Source organism: Lissotriton helveticus, chromosome 11 (genome assembly GCF_964261635.1).
Source record: "Lissotriton helveticus chromosome 11, aLisHel1.1, whole genome shotgun sequence".
NCBI classification, from domain to species: Eukaryota; Metazoa; Chordata; class Amphibia; order Caudata; family Salamandridae; genus Lissotriton; species Lissotriton helveticus.
The window spans coordinates 599,266,286-599,289,555 of NC_136072.1; the positions used below are offsets into that span (position 1 = coordinate 599,266,286).

General features: G+C 45.6%; 1 protein-coding gene across 1 annotated transcript in view; it reads left to right on the top strand.

The window, feature by feature from the left end:
* ATP1B3 (ATPase Na+/K+ transporting subunit beta 3) overlaps window positions 1-23,270 on the top strand; it is a 303,008-nt gene that overhangs the window by 158,673 nt on the left and 121,065 nt on the right. Inside the window, exon 3 of the mRNA XM_078666402.1 lies at window positions 22,781-22,888. Coding sequence (XP_078522528.1) covers window positions 22,781-22,888 — 108 coding nt within the window. The remainder of the gene's footprint in view (window positions 1-22,780; window positions 22,889-23,270) is intronic.

Sequence of the window (23,270 nt, forward strand, 5' to 3'; positions counted from 1 at the left end):
CACTCACGCGTCCCGCTGTTCTCTGCTCCAGGCCGACTTGCTTTCCCCAGCAAACTAATATACCCAGACTCTAGCGCGCAGGAGGTGCTTATCGCTGTGCTACACTACGCGGAAGGTAAGCAGCTGCCAGTTATCTCACCCGGTCGAGCACACACGCATACACACACACACACACACACACACACACACACACACACACACACACACGGACGCGCAGACAGACGCGCACATGCACACACACAGTCACACATACACCGCCCCCCCACTATGCCCCACTTACCGCATCAGCGGCCTTAGCCGCCACTCCTGACTTCTGCTGCCACCCGCCGCCACTCCTGCTGCCACCGCTCCCGCCTCATGATAGCCATGCGCGTGCACATCCTGAAAACAGAAGTTCGGGAGTGTGCACGCTCACGGCTTGTACTTTTTCTTTTCTGTGCTCACATACGCTTCCAGGCATGTCGAGGGACAAGGCGAAATACCTTGGTTGTTTGAAAAAGAAAAAATTATCTTGTACAAACATGTCCCTTGAGCAGCAAGGCAAGCACAGTAGCTAAGAGAACGAGAGAAACGAAAAAAGCGAAAATGCCGGGCATTTGTGTGGCACAAATTGTTTTCCTGCTGGCAGATTTCCCACAGAAACCATGGTTACAGTTACAGTTCTAGCCGTCGGTGCGTTCCTTTCTCCCCTCTGTGCAGAGGGTACCGCATGGCTGCCTGTTTATTTACTCATCCTCGTACCTTCTACCTGCCGGCCGTGGAGGAGGTGAACATTAGGCTGCGCGAGCTCTACCCGGACAGCGAGGAGCTCTTTGATATCGTGCTGATGACGAACAATCACGCCCAGGTCGGGGTGAGACTCATAAACTCCATCAATCACTACGGTAAGTAAAAGAAATAGTCTTTTGTGGCTACTCTTAGCTGCCACGGCGATGGGATATATTGCACTTTGCCCCCGTTGGCGCGGCCGTATTTTTCTCTTTGGATAAACCTTCCTATGGCGGGAATGTTTATTTGCCTGTGTCAGCGCGAGAGCCCACATTTCTTCAGCTTCCAGCAAACTTTTGAAGCCAAGTTCACCCCAGAGCGTGTGGGCTTAACTTGTCAGGGGGGCCTCGCATTCTAATCAAGGCTCCTGAAGGTGTTATTCCCCCCTCCCCCGGCCTCACACAGCAGGATTATGTACAGTGTGCGAGGCCTGTGAGGAGAGATCAAACCCCTCGCTTGCCACTCTGACGGGCACGGGGTTGCAGGATTGACTGCACAAACATTCACAGTAGGGAGGGGAAGCTGTCTGGGGTCACCTGAAGGAGGGCCTGGTGGATTCCAGGGTGATGTGCAGACCTGAAGGGGGGGGGGGGGTTGGGGGAGCTGCTGGGTGGTCTTGTATCTGCACACAGAAGGCTTCACTCACCCCATGGCTATGTTTAATACACGCTCCTTACCTCGTTGTTTTACTTGCAGCCCACACAAGTGCCTTGTGAAATACCATGTGGAAAGACGCCTAGTTTTTACAATATTTGTAGGAGGTTTTTCATTTTTCGCAAATGGATAACTTTCAATCAAATATAACGTGTCGTCTGTTTCACTGATGATACAATAACAACCCACTGACACCCATTATACCCAAGTAAACATAAAATAATATTTCCTCTTTCACCCTAGAACATTTGTCACAGGGCCCTTTCTTTCACGACTGTGAGGTCTTGTGACATCTAAGAGAGACGCAACGACACATTAAAGCAAGCATTTCCACACGTTCCCCCCCCCCACTGCTTCATATGCAAAAGTACTTCCCTGGAATTTCTTATATCTTTACGCTTCTTGGAGCCCCCCGCCTTGTGTCAGGAAGGAAAGATGAAAGTAGTTAGAGACTACAGCGAGGTCTCTTCTTGGTACCATAGACTGACCCTCCCCCTTTAGTGACTTTAGACCTTTTGGTTAATTAAGGGTTACTCTTATTATCAGATGCAGGAAATCACACATTTAAACAGTCGGAAGTGTTGGTACATGAGTTATGTAAAGGGAGGTTGCAATCGGTTGCATGTTTTGCAAGCTAAATTGAGAATGTGACCAGAGCTTGAGCAATGAACAACGCCCTCTAGCTGTATGCTGTGAATGAAAAATTGAACTACAAAAAAGTGTGTTTGTGTGTGAGAGTGTGTGTGTGTGTGTGTGTGTGTGTGTGACAGAGCGAGAGAGAGAGAGAGAGGGAGAGTGTGTGTTACCAAGTCTTGCGGACTGAACAACACTAAAGAAAATGTCATATATGCTAATAAACTTGCTGTTGTTGTTGTTACCTAGTAATCACCATATATATCCCGGTGGTGGATGGGGGGGGGGGGGGGGGGGGAGGAGAAGTATGTAGGGGGCGGGGCAGCCGCTCACATTTCCACACTTCAGTTTAAGTGGCCATCTCACCTACTCGAAAAGAGGCTTTCTGGCGCTGCAAGCAACCAATTTTTGAGATTAGCTGCATCTGTAGTTACACAAAAGATGTTAATATTTCACTTCTGTTCTTGTCTTTTCTACTCTCCACACCTCACCCTTTTTTCTCTCACCTTCCTCTCTCCCAACTTCACCCTCCTTTCTCTCCACAACTTGCTGCCCCACCCACGTCACCCTTCCACCGACTCAATTACAATAACTTTTATTCAAGTATTAATTATTTTAAAAAATTAAAAGCCATTGTTATTTGTAATATCAATACATCTAAGTCACATAAATACAACACATATTGCATTACAAATGCTATAGGTGTCACATTTGCAAAAGTTATAACTATTGGCATTGTCATACACAATGCCAATAACTCAAACTTTAATGCTGCGAGACCTATTGCATTGTAAATGCTTGTTTTTTTTTTTTTTGCTGATGTGCCTCAGATGTTTTGATGGTGTTCGCTGCTCAGGGCACTGCGCCACGGCCAATCCGTGCCGCAGTGCAAGTGCTCCCAAAGTAAACTGTACCTATAATTGATTTCCATGATTGGCTCATTGGATTAACTGTCAGTCCCCAGTAAAGTGCACCAGGAGTGCCAGGGCTTGTGAATGCCAATACTGCTAGTGGGCCTGCAGCACTGGTTGCGCCACCCACAGAAGCAGCCTTTTAAAATGTGTCTAGGGTCTGCCATTGCAGAACCTGCGGGCAGTCTGGTACTGTCATGCTGGCTGGGCAAGTGCACCCACTTGCCAGCCTCTAAACCTTCCCTTTACTTCATATTAGTCACCCCTATGGTAGGCCCACGGGCAGGGTGCATTGTAAGCATAAGGTAGGACAAGCCCTGATGTGCGTGGCATGTTCTAATAGTGAATTACAGCCATTTTAGTTTTTCACTATTGTAAGGCTACCTGTTCTCATAGGCCAAGATGGGCTGCTGGAATTATTACACCCTATAATCCCAGCACGCTCAGGGAACATGGTAGAAGGTAGAGTCTAGTATGCCTTAACTCAGAATAATAAAATACTTATTGTAGTAAAGTTTATTTTAATATCCTGTGTTTGCAAATGCTACTTTTAGAAATTTAGCATTTGCTTGCCTAACCATTTCAGCCCGCCTCTGCCAGGATGTGTATCTGCTGTCTGGGTTGTGTGAGTGACAGGGCTCGGGATGACAGGTAGTGAATGGAAGGGGGACACCAAGGTGGGTGGGGGGAGTGCCCCTTGACTCTGAATAGGGCTGTGCTCTGCCACCTCAATGCTGGCTCCACCTCCTGGGGAGCGACTGATGACTCTGCCCGACACCTAGCCCAGGAAGGGGGGGAGACTGTCAACAACGTGTTCCTGGGTGTCCTTATCTCAATGCCGGCTCCACCTCCTGCGGAGCGTCTGCTGCCCTGCCCCACACACTGAAAGCAGAAGGCACACCCTGCACAGCAAGGTGCTCGGGGACTGAAAGAAACTATGCAAAGGCCCTCCTGGCCTGGCAAAACAAAAGAAATACTGTATAAAAGGAGCCCTGCTCCCAAAAGATCAGATCCTGTCAGCCCAAGGAAGAATCTCTGCCGGAGGAAAAAGGACCTTGCTGCCAAAGAAAACAAGAAGAAACCTGCAAGGACCCTTTGACCCCCCTGGCCTTATCCCTGCAACCACGGGGCCTCTGACGATCTCCAAGGGCCTGTAGTTGAGCTGGTCCCCTGACTAGAGTCCCAGGACCATTGGACTCTGTCTGATCCTCTCTGACCCGCTGCTGGGTCCCCCCTCCGGAGTGCCTCGCTCCCCCCTCGGCAGCCTGTGCCTGACTGTTCCCGCCTTGAACCCCCACCACTCCCTCCAGGAGCCGTGCCTGCTCGGCTGGATCGCCCCGCACCCTGCGTCGCTCTCTCCTCTGATCCGCACTCCCCCCAAGTGCCCCCACCGCTGGAAACGACAGGCTGGGATCTCGGCGAGGCGTCTGACATCGCCTCTCCCCGCCTGCATCTCACTGCAGCCCCAAAGCCCCCACCGCTGGAATTCGAAGCAGGGACCTCTTCGAGGCATCTGACGTCGCCTCTCCCCGCTTCCAGCCGCCTAGAATTTCCCTGCATTGGCCCAGCAGCTGAGACACGTAGGACAGTGCGCCCTACAGATTTGGGCCGCACACCAAGGGGGCCGCTTCGCACCTGAGAAGCCGCCGGTACGGACCATACCCGCCACGAAGTGCCACGCCGCCCCCCCCCATGCTTTACTCCACAAGTTCCCGCACATCTCTTCTGAGGCTGGTGCGCCTTGCTCCTCTTTCCGGACTCAGGGTCCGCAACGTTTTCTTTCCCTGCCTGCGCACCACAGAGACTTGTGCACCTCGCCTCTTTCCGGACACAGGGTCCGCAACATTTTCTTTCCCTGCAGAAACTAAAGCTACGAGGGTCGTGTCCCTCAGTGTGAAGCACCCGGGACACAGCAACAAACCCTGGTAAAACCAACAAAAGATGATTAATGAAGCACTGTGGCCATATGGTAATAGCGTTATCTGTCTTGTGATAATTACTGTAGCATATTCTATATCTTTTACATAAAGTACCCGTATTTTTGATACAATTAACAGTCTGGTGTCCCTTTGTGGGGGGGTCGGTATTCTTCCTGTGTGCAATCATAAATGCTTAACTGACAGCACCCCTGAGATTAGCCTTGACTGCTCGCGCCACGCAACCTAAAGGGTGAGCAGGGGTGACTTAGAGGAGAGGGTCCCTGCTTGTCACAAGTACATACCTGTGCCAACCAGAGACCCCCAATTCTAACACTAGTGTGCAATCAAAAAGCATTGTTTAGCATCAAAAGAGTCGTCCTCCCCTACAATAGGAACCAATGAGCAGGGTGAGGTGGGCACTGATAGGGTGAGGTGGGTACTGATAGGGTGAGGTGAGCTCTGCTGTTGTGATCTCTGGCGGTGTGAGATAGGTGTAGTGAGTACAAACTAACCCCAGCCAATACGGCGCACCACATCACCTTCTGCAGTACTGACCGCTCTCGCCACACACAGGCCACAAAACCACTTTACTAGAGCGCACCGCAAAATTACAAAGCTCCCTTTTCCACCCCAAAACCCACTGCATAAAAACCTACCGCATGCAACTCACCAGAGATCACCAGTGTCCATCACCATATGAGAGCCCACTTCACCCAGCAAGAGATCACAACAGCAGAGCCCACATACGAAAGCCTGTCTCACACTGCCAGAGATCACGATAGCACAGCCGATCTCTTCAGAGACCCTACCTCACCCCACTACTGATCTCCACTGCCCGCCTCATCCACTGCAGAGCCCAATTCACCACAGCTTATGTCAACCCAACAAAGCCCACCTCAATCCGCCCGACATCACAACCATAGAACCCTGGTCACTAGAGCCTGCCACAGTACTACCTTCCAAAGCCAATGCCACCTTTCGCAACTAGAAGCTATTCTAGACGAAAGGCTGTTTCACATGAGACTACTTTACCACATCCGACTCCATAGATCACTCAGAACCCAAATCACCAGAGTTCATCTCACCACATCAGAGCCTTCCTCGCTGCGCAGGAGTAGACTACAGTAGAACCCACCGCACCAGAGACCACATCACCTCACCAGAGCCTACTCCACACTGCCAAAGATCACTACTACAGAGCCCAACTCACCAGACCCGACATCACCATATGAGAGTCCACCTGACCCTGCCGGTGACCACAAGAAAACCCATCTCACACTACAGCCCACTTCACCTCACCGGGGATACCCACTACAGAGCTCGACACATCACAGCCCCATCACCACATTAGAGCCTAGCCCACCTCACCATGTAAGAGGCCACACAGGACTCACAAAACCCACCTTGCCACAGCCCACTTAACCACACCAGAGCCTTCTTCACCCCGCCTTACATCACTATTACAGGACTCACTTCGGCAGAGCACTATCACCACATCGGAGCCAACCTCACCACGTAAGAGCTCACGCAGAACACACAGGGGGGGAGGGGAGCCTGGCCTTGTATGGTGGCCCCGCTGCCCCAAGCTGAGGCAGCATGGCCGCTGGAGAGGGAGGGAGGGGTGCGGGCCCCGGGAGCGGCAGAGGGAAGGGGGGGGCGAGGCGAGAGCGCGACGGAGGAGAGCTTGGGCAGAGGGAGGCGAGAGCGGGACAGAGGGGAGCTGCGGGCAGAGGGAAGGGGGGAGGCGAGCGGAGCAGCTCCGGAAAGAGATTGGCAAACTCTGAACCCAGACCACGCCGTTTTAATTAAATGAAAAGTGCAACGCTACCTCAGCAGAAGGGAAGGGGGGAGGCGAGCGGAGCCGGGCAGCACCGGAAACACCACCACGTTTCTCCGAGGCGAAGCAGAAATGCCTCGGAGAAACACACGGTCATTTTGGGATTCGGGGGGCGTGTTTTTCTTTCTCTCCTTTTCCCATTGGCTGGAATGTAAAATTCCAGCCAATGGGAAGAGGAGAGAAAGAAAAGAGAGAACCTAAAAAACACCCCCCGAATCCGGACATGAACGGAGTGATGCCCCTCTCCTCCAATGGCTGGCCTCCGTTTAGGAAGCCAGCCAATGGAGAAGAGGGGCGGGTTCAAGCCCCCACACTCCAAAACATAAGATCTCCCCTGCTAGACTGCGCAAGCGCAGCGTACGCAGGCTTCGACCTAAAAAATGCTCACGGAGTTCAAAGCATTAGCTAATGGTTCCAAGAATAAAACCTTCATAAAGACTGTAGACTGCTGAGATAGGGATTGATTCACTTAGACTCTTTGAGATCTGTTGTGGAGGAAGGAAGTGAACCATTGCAAAAACAAACCTGATAGTCCCATCCTGTGTTCTAGCGTAGATAGTAGCTTGCTGTGGTTAACAGTGTCGAAGGCAGAAGATAGGTCAAGGAGAATCAGGAGACAGGATTTGTTTAGGTCTAGCAACTTTAAAATATCATCCAGGATGTGAGTGAGTGAAGATTCTGTGCTGTGGCCTCTACAAAAGCCCGATTGATGTTGAACCAACAGTTGGAATTTCTCAATGCGAGAACAGAGTTGAGATTGCACACACTTTGTTGGAAATAGGACGGAAGTTATTCAGATCAGAACTGTCTGCGTTTGGTTTTTTAGAATGGGGAGATACTTGCACTGCTTTTAGGCATCTGGTGTCATGCCTTGCAATAGTGAAACATTAACAATCTTTGCCTAAATGTAGAGGATGGCAGCCTTTATTTCTTTGAATATGGGAGGTGGTAGAGGGTTGTTGAAGTGGTTGGATGGTTTGATCACAAGAAGAGTGTTGTAGATGTCACTTTCACTGAGGGGTGTGAAGGTATGCCAAGAGGCTTGTTCTTGGGTTTAGTGCTAGGAGCGACGAGCAGCTCCTGGTGTTCAGGTGGAGCGGTGCATCCAGAATTTGGAAGAAGAGCCCTTTTTAATTCTAGATTGATATTGATGCTTGACATTTTTTTGACAAAGAAGGCAGCCAATTTGTCGCAAGTAGGAGTGCCATGGTCAGGGCGGATGGGCGCTTGGAGAGCTTGTTGAGTAACAATTACGAAACGTTTCTTGGGGTGTTTTCTGGCTCGATTAAGTTGGGGTCTGAAGAAATCTGCTTTTGCACTCTTGATTTTTTTTTTTTTTGTAAGAGCTCCGGACAGCTCTAAGGTGGGTTAGGTGTTCTGTAGATGGTATAGATCTCCAGGATCTTTCAGCTGACCTTAGATTACAGTTAGGTAGATTAGAGTTTAGGGTGTCATTGAATCACGGTTTGCAGATTTTGGAGGAGGCATTTATTTGTTGTAAAGGGGCTATAGCGTCCATGATACCGGAGATAGAGGCATTAGAGAAATCTGTGAGGACATGAACATCTTTCATTTCTGAATGGGGAGTCCAGGCCCTTTGTACAGCAGGCTCTTCAGTGTTGCCATTTCTGAGGTTCCTTTTCCATTGCTTCGTTTTCTTGGGTTGATCGCCCTTCGAGGACACCTCCCTATTAATAAAGAAGAAGATGCAATAGTGGTTGAACCAGTTGCAAGGGATAATGGAATCCAGTGTGATAGTGTTACCTTTGGATATGAGGTGGTCCAGAGTTTCTCCCTTACTGTGAGTTGGACTAACAGAATTGTCAGCTCATGATCCAATAGGAAGGTTTTAAGACAGTGGAGGTTGAAGTCTCTCAAAAGATTTGGGACACTAGAGGGTCGTCATTGGATGAGATGATTTTTATTAAATGCTCATTGAAGGAAAGGTTGTCACCTTGGTGGTGGTAGAGTGTGTGTGTGTAGTTTGCAGACAGGGTGGTCTTTGCTGGAAATGTTGATGCATAGATATTCGCTGGAGGTTGGAGTGGTGGACTCTGATTGTGAAAGCGAGAGTGTATTTCAATGTATACAGGCTGTTCCTTCACCCAGTTTCAAATATCTGTCCATATGAATTATGTCATGGCTAGGTGGGACAAGAAGGTCAAGGATAGGGGTGGAGGAGCAGTTTAGCCAGGTTTCTGTGAGGATAATGATGTCCAGCTCATTAGTTAGGATGAGATCATAGATGTTGGAGGCGTGTTTACTCGCTGATCTGCAGTTGAGAAATACACATTTCAATTGGTCAGTCGAGTGAGGGGTGGAAGCTAGACGGATATTGATGCGCTGGAGGTTGTCAATAGTTATGCCTCTCAGGTTGAGGGAGGATTCCCCGTAAGGGTTAGCGTAAATGGCTTGGATTTGCCCCATTCGGGACTTGTTAGGGTCTAGTGATTGGGAATATGAGAGGAGTAGATCACAGCTCTCACTGGTCGAGAGATCAGCCTTCAGTTTTCCTGGGCGGGAGGAGGCTTTCGAGAAGGGTAAAGTTTTCAAAGTATGTTTAAAGATGTGTGTTGCCAGCGCAGGAGCTGTGCCAGACAGGATGAGGAGTCGATTCTCTATAGTGCTAAGGGTTCCGAGTAGAGGGAGCTGTTTGATTGTGATGGGTTTCAAAGCCTGGAGTTCCTTCGTGTGAAGGTGCAGGTGGCTAGAGGTCTCATCCAGATGCGAGGCCCAGTCTGAGAGTTGATTGTTGGGTAAGGGTTGTGTGGGGTGTTATGGAGGGAAGGTGGGGTATTGAGGGATAGCTGAAGGGGGCCATGGGATAGTCCGAGGTAGCTGGTGAGTCAATGTGGTTTTGTGAATTACCAATTGGCGAGTAGAGAGGATCCATGGTTGTAAGGCGGGTGATGGGGCTTAAGTGGGGCAGATGGGATAAGGATGTAGAGTAGTAGAGTGGGTTGAGTGGAATAGGTTCCAGTGAGGGCAGGAGGCTGGACACTGATTGGGCTGAATGCGAGTTAGGGAGGATCAAGCAAGGAAGTTCATAAAGAGAAAGATTCTCATTCTGTCTGTATGTGGTGCTTGGACAGCACCACGGCTTGGAGGAATGAAACACCTGTCAACAACTGAAGCTGAATGTGCTGCAGGAGCGACAGATGAAGCTCCTGTCTGCACAGTTGTCGCAACCCTTCAAGTCTCAATGATCTGTCTCCTTACCGCTCTATGGTCCTTTCACGAAACCATTCCAGAAACCGTTTCCGTGGACGTCACTCCCTGTCGACGTCCAGTGGTAAGTCTCGTTGCAAGTAGAGTCACTGCATCCCCTAACTTCATCGCCTCACAATGTGGTTTCCCAAGGCTCCTTATGCCTTCAGGCTGAGGACCACATGTAAGAGTCCCTCCCACGCCTCCCTGCCTTTCATAGGCAACTGTGACCCAAATGAGAGATTATTATTTTGCTCTTCTCGCCATCTTTCTGTTTTCACCTTCCACTGGAGTGCCTTCAGGCCCTAAGGAGGTGATTGGTGCCTTGACTGTGTCCACGCCGCTGGGTTCACCCTCTGCTGCAGTTATGCCCTTATCTTCCTTGTCACTGGTGTACAGCACTTTGGGGTTCACACCTGTGGCGCCGATTGACCTTTGGGGCTCACTCCATCAGCCTCCCTTCATTCGGACCACAGTGCCTTCTGATACCCTTCCACTGTTTTCTCCCGATGTCACAGACCACCTCAGCAACCACTAGCTCCTCGACGCCACACAGTCCGGATTCAGGCTGAACCACAGTATAGAAACCACACTCATCGGCAGTGACTTTGTCCACGTGATTCTTGACAGAGGAAGACCCAGCAGCCCTTATTCTCCTGGACAGTATTTGACATGGCCGTACACCCAATCATCGAGCTTCTGCACATGATTGATATCCAATCTCTACTGAATCTTATATATATATATATATATATATATATATATATATATATATATATATATATATATATATATATATATATATATATATATATATATATATATACGGTTCGTGCACTTTGGGCTGTCGCGAAGCGGTCCTGGGTAGGCCACCGACAGGCCTCTAAATTACGCCACAAATACCTCTTATTCTTGAAGTAAACCAGGACACTCGGAAACCATATGAAGAATTTATTTCTGCAGGTGAAAAAAGTGCGACGCGTTTCGCCGATAAGGCTTGCTCACGCTCGTCTAGATTACAATGACGGCCATTTTTTAAGTGCTCAAAAAACACACCCCCAAGTGAATACATAGTATTATTGTGGGCTGACATCTTGTAAAGTGTTTATATATTCACAATATCCATTCAGTAGTTATCTACAAGTTTCGATAACCATACAAGCTCAACATGTATAAAATATATATCCTCCCAGTTAAATTAAATCATAACGTAGTTCCATTTGTCAATAAAACTACAAACAGTCTCTGTCTGGGGACAAAATGCTCCAATATCGCAAAAATGTTTCGACTTACATTCAGTCTGAAACTAAAATTTATATTCAAATATATATACTCTTTATTGGCCACAAAACATTAGACTTACTGCCCTATATGTAAAGTATACCGCGCGGCTAAGTGGAATGCGTGAGTGCAAGACCCCTTCGCTAATTGGTTCTTAGGTTGTTGGATTGTGTTATACCCGATCTTATTGGTCGTGATTGCAATGACACGTGTTACCTTAACAACAAATAATTACAATTGCAGCTCGTCTAGCGAGTAATATTGTAGCGATTTTCGCAACCAATCTCGGTCCCAGCTAATACAGAATACTGCTACAAAAATTCATGCCCAAGTGGGCGACAGTATAGAGTTCAATACTATAAATCCAGTCCTCGCCCAAGTGGGCGACAGTATAGAGTTCAATAATATAAATCCAGTCCTCGCCCCAGTGGGCTAGATATTATACTGTTGGGAAGATCCTGGTGAGCTCATTATATCTCACAACCAAATATGGTGTCAATGTGTCCAAAAGTTTCCCACAATGCCTGCAAATGAATAAAATTAAAACATTTAAAATACAGACAGCCGATATTTGTGTTCATGACAGATAAATGTACATAGTTACTCATCATATAAATGGACTGACAATTCCTCACTGGTATTTAACCCTGTAGGGGTCAGACATTGGAAATCGATAATGTACTTGGATTCAAGCTTTCTCATTGACAATTCCTGATTGCCCCCACGTACCCCCAGATTTACACAGTCAATAACTACCATGCGTAGTTGAGTCTCATCCTGCATATGCCGCTCGAAAAAATGTCTCGCGACAGGATACTGTTTGTTGTAATTCCGTATCGCTCTCAAATGTTCGAGAACTCTCTTTTTAGCCTCATGCTTGGTACTCCCCACGTACCATTTGTTACATGGGCAGATTAGTAGATAAATACTATAGGTGGTGTTACAGGTTAGTCTTTTTTTGATAGTGAATTCTCTAGATGTTCCGGGTATTTTCAAGTTTTTACAATCTCTGCTCGATTTGCAGGCTTTGCATTTTCTGCAGCACCTGAATCCCGCATCTGTCACCCCATCTGTTGGACAGCCAGCAGTTACATAGTTATGACTGAGTTCATCCCGCAATGATCTACCCTTACGGAACGTGATCTGTGGGTTATCGCTTAGATATTTGTTTAGATGTTCATCAGTACCCAAGACATGCCAGTGTTTCTTAAGTACCTTTCTCACCTCTGCAATTGCAGTACACATAAGCGGTACAAAAGAGAGGAAGTTGTGATGTGTCAGAGGTTCAAAGAGAGAGGATATGACAAACGAACAATTGCTACAGCAATTGAACGGAGTAATGCCAAAATCAGAGATGAACTCTTAGTTCCCAAAGTACATCAGACAGAACCTGAAACCATCAGATTCGTTACAACATTCTCTGGGCAATCCAATGAGGTGAGAAAGGTACTTAAGAAACACTGGCATGTCTTGGGTACTGATGAACATCTAAACAAATATCTAAGCGATAACCCACAGATCTTGTTCCGTAAGGGTAGATCATTGCGGGATGAACTCAGTCATAACTATGTAACTGCTGGCTGTCCAACAGATGGGGTGACAGATGCGGGATTCAGGTGCTGCAGAAAATGCAAAGCCTGCAAATCGAGCAGAGATTGTAAAAACTTGAAAATACCCGGAACATCTAGAGAATTCACTATCAAAAAAAGACTAACCTGTAACACCACCTATAGTATTTATCTACTAATCTGCCCATGTAACAAATGGTACGTGGGGAGTACCAAGCATGAGGCTAAAAAGAGAGTTCTCGAACATTTGAGAGCGATACGGAATTACAACAAACAGTATCCTGTCGCTAGACATTTTTTCGAGCGGCATATGCAGGATGAGACGCAACTACGCATGGTAGTTATTGACTGTGTAAATCTGGGGGTACGTGGGGGCAATCAGGAATTGTCAATGAGAAAGCTTGAATCCCAGTACATTATCGATTTCCAATGTCTGACCCCTACAGGGTTAAATACCAGTGAGGAATTGTCAGTCCATTTATATGATGAGTAACTATGTACATTTATCTGTCATGAACACAAATATCGGCTGTCTGTATTTTAAATGTTTTAATTTTATTCATTTGCAGGCATTGTGGGAAACTTTTGAACACATTGACACCATATTTGGTTGTGAGATATTATGAGCTCACCAGGATCTTCCCAACAGTATAATATCTAGCCCACTGGGGCGAGGACTGGATTTATATTATTGAACTCTATACTGTCGCCCACTTGGGCGAGGACTGGATTTATAGTATTGAACTCTATACTGTCGCCCACTTGGGCATGAATTTTTGTAGCAGTATTCTGTATTAGCTGGGACCGAGATTGGTTGCGAAAATCGCTACAATATTACTCGCTAGACGAGCTGCAATTGTAATTATTTGTTGTTATGGTAACACGTGTCATTGCAATCACGACCAATAAGATCGGGTATAACACAATCCAACAACCTAAGAACCAATTAGCGAAGGGGTCTTGCACTCACGCATTCCACTTAGCCGCGCGGTATACTTTACATATAGGGCAGTAAGTCTAACGTTTTGTGGCCAATATAGAGTATATATATTTGAATATAAATTTTAGTTTCAGACTGAATGTAAGTCGAAACATTTTTGCGATGTTGGAGCATTTTGTCCCCAGACAGAGACTGTTTGTAGTTTTATTGACAAATGGAACTACGTTATGATTTAATTTAACTGGGAGGATATATATTTTATACATGTTGAGCTTGTATGGTTATCAAAACTTGTAGATAACTACTGAATGGATATTGTGAATATATAAACACTTTACAAGATGTCAGCCCACAATGCCACAATAATACTATGTATTCACTTGGGGGTGTGTTTTTTGAGCACTTAAAAAATGGCCGTCATTGTAATCTAGACGAGCGTGAGCAAGCCTTATCGGCGAAACGCGTCGCACTTTTTTCACCTGCAGAAATAAATTCTTCATATGGTTTCCGAATGTCCTGGTTTACTTCAAGAATAAGAGGTATTTGTGGCGTTATATATATATATATATATATATATATATAATTTATTTTTTATATATATCTGTGGGTGTGTATATATCCCATAGATCAACTATGTACGCTAATTACTTAGTCTTAATTAATCTAACCACTGATAAAAACAATATCTCTGGTGTTTTTGTATATATATACACCTGCTAATCTTTGACCCTGTTAGAAATCGACACATTCAGTGACTGCTGAAGTCTAACTGATGTGTGGTCTATTAGAATAGTGTCATCCATGAACAGTATAATTTTGGAATAGGGCCCAATTTTTGGGTGGGAAATGTGTAGCTTTGATTGGTTCTTTCATCTGCGTGACTTACAGAAAGCAAATGGACAAGGTTTCAACTTGTTTCTGCCCCCTGTTAGTGTAGATTTTCTGCCTTGATCTATAGGAATCAATTTGGGCAACAGGACGGTTCAACCGCTATAGTAGTTATCTATTCCTCCTTGGAAATTATCCTACCACCCCAGAGAAATAACGTACTTCTGAATAGTGCAGCCTTGTTTTTCTGAATCTAATCAAAAAGGACCCTTTTGCATAATATTGGCTCCAATTACTTAAGTCTCTTAAACGATCAGGAGCTATAGAGGGAAATCACCAGGTCACCCTCCTCTCACAAACTATTCATTCAAAAAAGGCCTGATTACAAGAGTGTCTTCAAAGTAGCTCTGGAGACTGCATCAAACGTGGAAATATCACTTTCAACTCACTATTTGGCACTCTGTCCACTTTTTCGCTGTCCCAGTACTCTCAATCAAAAAAGTTATTAAAAAACCATCCGAACCGCTGGTAGTCAAAGTGTCCAACCACGCATATCCTTTCCCACAACATATGAGTAAAGAATGTTTCACAAAAATAAGTGAGAAAGTGAGAGGGCACCTCACGTATGCAACACCAGGGAGGCTACCAGCCGGTTCTCGCCAGTATGCCCACGCATATCATCATAGGTTGCCCACTCACAGAAAGAAAGAAAATAGTGTCCAGTGCAAAGAGAAGAAGGAACAGGAAAAGAAAAAGTACATTAACTGCCCCAAACCGTAAACCTGTGATATGCAAAGAACGGCGTGTTCAATGCAATAAAAAATTGAGTTAAGACTCACTATCATCGTACCCTCTTTATTCTGGAATGTGAGTTTACTCGCATTAAAAGCACAGCATGTTGCTAACCTTTTCCAGGAAGGACAACATGTTTTCTTGCCAATAACATATGTTGTGGCAAATTCGTCAGGGCGAGGGGTTTGGTCACTCTCCTCTCTAGACACAACTTTATACAATGCGGCTTGGCTGGTGGAACAAAAAGAACAGCAGTTCTTTCTTACTCACACATGATCAACCAGATAAAACTTGGTAAATATAACCGCATATTCATAGTTCTTCAATCATTTATAATTACCCGGTGTCGGCAGAGGGCTCTAATACCAGCCTACACCAGACCAGAAAGGGGTGTGTTCATCACTCTTTACCCCCTTATTCTAAAGCACTCTCGTTGCTTATTGTATCACCTGTGGAAATAGTGTCAAAGACTTCACATAAGTACTGCACAAAGTGTGTTCATTTTAGTTTCGGTTCCTTATTCTCAGACTGTTTAGTTCTTATCGTGTCCCAGATGTCACTCTCATCTAAAAAAAAACAAGTCAATCACTCCCAACCTTTCAGTGCTGCTTCTACGTATAAGGGACTTAGACTGCATGTCAATAAGGGCTGTCTCTCTCATTTATCTATTCGCACCGCCTACTGCCCCCGTATATCAGCTCATCCAAGCATATACGCTCTAAAATGATTTCCCATTGTTCAAAGCCCTTTTGCCTTGAGAAACCTGAAATTCAGTGCCATCAAGCGACAGACCGCCATCGCGGTATGCCATCCCCTCTTACTGCATACGCTTGACTCTTGAGCTCTGTCTCGACCCAGCAGCAAAGCGCACCTGTGACTGAGGCTATCTACCCAGCGGCTACTCTCCACGCCCAGTACGGGCCCTTCACAATAGCGGCCATCTTAGAACATGTAAGTAATCTTAAATCTGAGTGGCACAGCGCATTTCCCCTCGTTACTTCGACCATTCAGGTCTTGTAATTAAGAATCAAAATAACTTTGTTCCTCCTTTTTAGTAATAGCTTTAAAATTACATGAATTATATTGAGTGCCCTCGGTGCCATAAGTGTATAAATCATTGATTCATTAACCAGGCACAAATGCACCACAATTCTATAGCGCTACGTGCAATGTGTGTAATATCCATCAGTATCGGTATTCTTATGTTCCCAATTCATATTGAGTCACAGGTATCGTGCGATGATTACCAGAGATGTATAAAATGTTGATTTCTACGACAGGCTCAAATGCACTACAATTATCAATTGCTGTATGCAGTTTGTATTATCTCCATCAATCCCGATATTCTTAGACCTCATCTCTTACTCGTTCAATACACTGGCCATGCAATTACACAGTTGACCGTGTAAACAAATTCACATCCTTGGCTCGATCTTCGATGTTCAGTAGTGCAAATATACACCAACCCCCTGCTAATTCACAATACTGCGAATCATGTCTGGTACAAGCTGAATTTTGGCCTGCTGCACCATATAAACATAATACCAGCCCCTGCTCAGTGTGCTCGTAGCTGCTATCTACTGACTTTATTCCATTCAATATGATCATTCAATCCTGTCTGATCTACTTTCTCCGAAAAAATCCATCAAGCTTCCATTTTCGCCAATACTCTGTCAATGCTGCTACTATCGGCCATCACTCTCTCCAGCACAACCCACTTCATTGCTCGAAGATCATGTTTGTGTTCATTAAAATGTTGGACCAGACGAGTGGTGAGCTTGCCTGCCTTGATGGTGCTCAAGTGCTCTTCAATCCGCACCTTCCTGCTTGTTAGCCCAATATATTGTAGCCCGCATTGGCATGTCAATCTATATATGACATTAACTGTCTTACAGTTTGAAAACTTAGTCAAATGCCATACTCTGCCATTGTTGTTTTTTTCTGTAAATTCACACACCAATTACTTGCGCCTAAGTGTCCCGAGTCCCCAGAATTTTCTGTCCAGAAGAGACTCCAACATTCAGTTTGGAGTCTAAACGCCGTCGACAACTAATACAGGATAGTCCTGAAAATACCGGAACACTTTTCAGTTCTGGCTTTAAAAAGATTTACATTTTCCAAAGGACATCCGTAGATATTCCAATAACCTGTGTTATACATTCCACTACCAAACTCACTACGTGGTACAACTCTAACCTGGTGACTATGCTGGACCAACTCGCTCCCCGAAAGTTGGAAAAAAGCAAAGCCATTCCGTCCAGGTCTTGGTTCAACACTGACTCTAATTCCGTAAGGAGAAACCTAAGAGCCATAGAAAGAAGCTAGAGGAAGAACCCTACCTCCTCTCTCCGCGAACTCAAAACAGCCTGCAGGAAATACAACAATCTCATCAAAAACAAGAAATCCATGTTTTTTTCCTCTTCGCCCGGACAGCGCAAACGCAAAAAATAGACCCAGAAAGCTCTATAGCATCAGGCAACAAACCTCCAAGCCTGTGACCTCCTCAATTCAGGCGTCCAACGAACTTTGTGACAACTTCGCCAACTTCTTTAACGACTAGATCACTAAGATCGAACTCTCTCTGGACACCTTTATCACTCGACCCACTAAGAGCACCACGCCCAGGGCAGTCGTTGCCGCTCCTTGCCCCTCCTCCAATTCATGGCTAAGCTTCCGCCCCATTCAGGAACATGAGATGATCACGCTGATCTCCACTTCCAAACCCTCTTCCCATGTCCTTGACACCATTCCACCCCTACTAACCAATAAACTGAAGCACTCCCTAGCACCGCTTTGGTGTATAATAATAAACAGCTCCATAAAATATGGAGACGTTCCAGACTGCCTTAAAGTAGGTCAAGTCACACCCCTGTTGAAAAAACCTGGCCTTGACACAATGGATTTGAATAACTTTAGACCTGTGTCTAACCTTCCCCTTCTATCCAAAATCCTAGAAAAGTGTGTACTCCAACAGCTTATCCAACGCCTGGATAACATCAATCTCTTGGACTCCCACCAATCTGGTTTCAGAAAAGGCTGTAGAACAGAAACCGCGATCCTCCACATCATTGACGATATCCACCATTCACTAGACTCTGATCAATGCTGCCTCCTTATTCTCCTTGACCTATCGGCAGCATTTGACACAGTTGACCACAAACTCCTCATTAAGGCTCTACAAGAAATAGCCGGTCTTGGTGAAGCGGTCCTCCAATGGTTTTCCTCATTCCTACACAATCGCAAAAACTTTGCTTATGACTCTCACCCAATCAACAAGGGAGTCCCTCAAGGCTCAGTGTTCTCCCCGCAACTCTTTAACATCTACATGGAACCCCTCACCAAACTACTCCGAGCAGCCAACATTCGCTTCCATCTTTACGTGGACGATACTCCGATATATCTGGAAACCTCCTCCCTCAGTGACATTCAAAGACTCAATGACGTACTGAATGATGTCCAACACTGACTGTCTTCAAATCACCTTAAACTGAACCCCGACAAAACCGAGATACTTCTTTTTTCAAACAAGGAGGAGAAACCTCAAATTGCTGAATGACTAAAAGCCATAGATGCGCTCAACGGTAATCTAACCCTAGCTGACTCTGTCAAATCACTAGGCATCACAATAAATCCGAAACTAAACCTGACCTGACACATCAAGAATTCAGCTAAGAGCACCTTCCTTAACCATAAACTTCTGAACAAAATAAAACCCTTCATTCAGCCTGGTGATCTCAAACAGGCCACTCACACTGGTACTGTCAAGACTGCACTATGGGAACGCAGTCCTCTCAGGAATTGCAAAGTCACACCTAGCTCCCATCAAAACAACTCTGAATGCGGCAGCCAGAATGGTCACAGGAATCAAGAAATTTGACCACATCTCTCCTGCACTCTGTGAACTTAAGTGGCTCCCAGTTGAAATGAGGATCAGCTTCAGAATAGCGTGCCTCACTCCTAAAGCCCTACATACCGGTAAACCCTAATACCTGGCGGCCACACTCAAAAAAGCCGGTCCGGCCAGAAACCTCAGAAGCTCAAACTCCCTCCTTCTCATCTCGCCAAAAACTCAAACTAAAAACTGCGTCTCGTTCCTTCACCGGAAGCGCGCCCAAAATCTGGAACTCCATTCCCCCCCACATCCGAACCATTTCCTCCTATGTAAAATTCAAAAGCCAACTCAAAATCCTGTTCCTCAATCGTGCCCCAGGGAGTTGATAGGAGCACTCAGAGTGGGGTAACACACACCCCGCACCATGATCATGTCAGTGAGACTACGAAACAGATGTTCCCTTGACTACGAAGCTGACCCCTCAACATCACCATGCATTATTATTGTCTCTTTCTCTTGTCTAATTTGCTGTCTCTGCAAATGTATCCTCTATAAAGCGCTCTGATACCCTCGGGTCAGGCCAGCGCTATATAAAACTTCTAAAATAAATAAAATACCTCTTGTTTATCACTTGTTGGTTATGGTCACCTCACTGGGGTTATATTGAGTCACTTGTTTACTTTTTCATATATGTCTATATAGTACCAATATCTGTGTGTCATGTGAGTTTTTCATCTATTTATTACCAAAGAAAATTTGCATGAAAAAATAAAACATCGCCCACTTCGGCTGAAGTGAGTATTGATGATCTATTCTTGGGGCTACTGTCCTGTTTCTCTACCTGGACCATCCGTTTCCTACTTAATTTAATAGGTGGGCATAGTTTGTGTGTTGTGTTCAATCAGACTCCTACAATTTGGCATTAACGTATGATGTGTAGGCGATTGTCATGGAGTACAAAATGTTCCCCGTGATACTGACAAGTTAGTTAACAACCTGCTTAACTACATTGATGATGGGCTTATAAAAGGCTAGTGGGCTGAGTGCTGCCCCATACTGAGCTAGACTTGCTACCTGGGCCACCAAACGCCCCCTTTTTCAGTAGTTGTGTAAAGGGGAGCAGAGGTTCTTTATTTACAGTTGCTCACTGTTGAAACTAAAGTAAATTCCACTAACTGAGAACCTTAACAAAGTTCAGTTATCGCTGATCCCTTACTATCTTTCAGCATGGTTGTTACAGACAGCCTTACGGCTACTTTTTCCAAGCCGTGCTTGGGCTCCTGTCAGTCCACCTGTTGACAGGTGGCACAGGACAGCCGGCTCTGACAACGATTTTTCTGACAAAGTACCCTACGCCTGAAAGCCTGGTTGTTCAGGCGTCAGCGAGTAAAGTTACTCCAAGTGCTTTTCTGACCAATCCCCTACAGAGAGTCCAAACCTATCGATTCCTTAGGAGAGGGCTTGTTGTCTTCGGCCACTTTAGCCTTAAGATCCTGGAAACATGGTATATCTTTTGGGCAGGTACACCCATGCTTTCTGCAACATGGCCAGTGAGATCTTGCCGACCCTCCCAGAGGACATCAGTGCGTAACTAGCTCAAATGATACATGATGTCAGGACATTGTGAAGAGCGTCTTGCTTGCTGATTTAAACACTTTGGACTATGTGGAAAGAGTGATTGGCACCAGTGTAGTGCTTAGAAGGTGGGCCTGGGGTTCCATGGATGTCCCTTAATGGTTCTAGGTTATTTGGGGATGAAGCGGATTCAGCGCTTGTCCAATTTAAGGACAGACTAGTCATGGTACGATCCTTGGGGCCATTTGTCTCAGCCAAGCAGTTCCAACAAAAATACAGGAAGATCAGGTGTTATTCCATGGGCGCAATTCCAACCTTCTCAACCTGTGCGTGAGATCTAAGCTTTTGGGGCAGGCTGGGGGCTATGGCTGTTTCCTGGTCATTCACAACAACCCACCAGCAGGAACCGCTCTCCTCTTCCACCTCTTTTCTGTTTGCAGCAGCTGCCTAGCCACTTTACCTTGCCACTGCATGGCCGTTCTCTGTTGGTGAGAAGCAAGGAATGGGATTTTCAGGCTGGAGAGTGACCATGTCTTACAGATGTCTTACAAGTTGCCCTGCTTTTCATTTCATCCCAATCCTCCCCTCCTTAATCCACCTCCAATATCTGTGCGCCCGAGTGGAACATTCGGAGACCTTACCATAAGAGGTCAGCCTTCTGCTGGCAGAAGGTACTGTTGAATGGGTGCCACCTTCGAATAAAGAAGGGTGTTATTCATGCCATTTCCACTTGTTCCTCTTACCGAAGCACTGAGGCCTCAATCCTATACTGGACCTCAGCCCATGAAATGCTTTTCTGTAAAGAGACAAATGCAGAATGCTCATCCTGTCTAGATTCTTTCTGCTCTGGAACCAGAAGACTTGATGGTCTCCATGGACTTGCAGGACTCATATTTTCATACAACTGCCCCTGCAGTCACAGAGGTGTTATCTCTTTCACAGTGTTGTTGAAAAACGTTCAATTTACTGTGCTTCCCTTCATTCTTACTACTTCCCTTCTGGTGTTCATGAAGGTGATAGTGTTGGTTGCTGCCCTCCTCCGAAGGTTGAAAGTAAAAGTGCTCCCCTACCTCGATGATTACCTCCACAAAGTGGTCTAATTGGTTAGTCATAGACCACCTCTGGACAATGGCTGAACTGCTGATATCTTTTGGGTTCACCGTCAACAATCTAAAGTTCCTCCTGTGCCCCATGCAAGGTTTTTTCTTCATTGGGGGTGTCCTGTATACAGTGACAGTTTTAGGCCATTCCACCATTGCAACGAGTCTGGGACAATGAGAATTTGATTCTAATGTTTAGGGTTCCATCCTGAGTGAGTGTGGACAGCTTTTGAATCCTAATCATCTTGAAAGCCAGATGACATATGGAGGACCAGCTGTGGAATCTAAGGTTTGAGTGGGCCCTGCATCAGGGCTGACTCTCTAACTTCTGATCTCAGGCAGGAGGGCATGAAAAATAGAAAGATAAATTGTCTGCACCGAAGGATGGCCCTTCTAAGCGGCACTGCTCTGTTCCTTTTTGGCACAACTACCGCCACATACGAGCATTGCTGTAAAATTCTCCGGACCCATTCTAGTGCCTGTGGATATTCTTAAAGTGAGGACGCTGCTGTTAGAGCTTCCACCAGAGAGCATTGCAAAAGGAAAGTAAGTTCGTTATCTTGTGTAAGTTCGTTTTTGCATTATACTACAGCAAGGGACCACCTTGTCACCATTTTTATTTGGCTTCAAATTCTCAAACAATCCACTGAATAAAAGTGTCGAATCTGTTAAAAAGATACAGATCGTCTCATCGGTCTTGGGTATATTGAAAGAATATTACGCTCATTTAATAGGGTTTCTCATATTGTGATGGCTTTACTATGTTAAATGTAATAATGTGGTTGATTGATTTTACTGATTTGCTCTGTGGTTAGATATGGCTTAATAGAATGATCACGCTAAGCTTTAGATTGTGTTCTGAAATCTATTAACTCTTGAAATGCTTGCTGAAGCAGACTCCATGATCTACATAATTCTATCTTGTTTTCTTTCAGGTCTTATGATTTCACCAAAAGCCCAGGCTGGATTGGAAATTGTTTATAATCGGTCTGATAATAGTTCATTTGAAAGTCATGTGGCGGCTCTGCATACATTTTTAGCGGGTATGTTAATTTTCAGAAGCTGATATATTTTTGGGTATTTTCATATAGCCATGTTTGCAGTGTATTTCTTATACATTTAATTGTGATTAATATTATGCTCTGCACGGATTACCATCTGAAAAACATGCCTTTTCCTAGCTTTTGAAAATGTTCATAATGACTGGAACTGGTGCATTAATGAGTGGTATTTTATTGTATCTAGTTTCCACTAAAAACTTGGTGTATCACTTTGATTCCCTCCTGTCCCATCCGCCCTACTTCTTTTCACTTGTACATCTTTAGAGAGACTCTTATGTATTGGATACTAAATGCACATTTGTAAAAATACACCATGGCCCTTGAATGTTGACTGTGGCTGACCTTTGCTGTGCGCATACTGGTG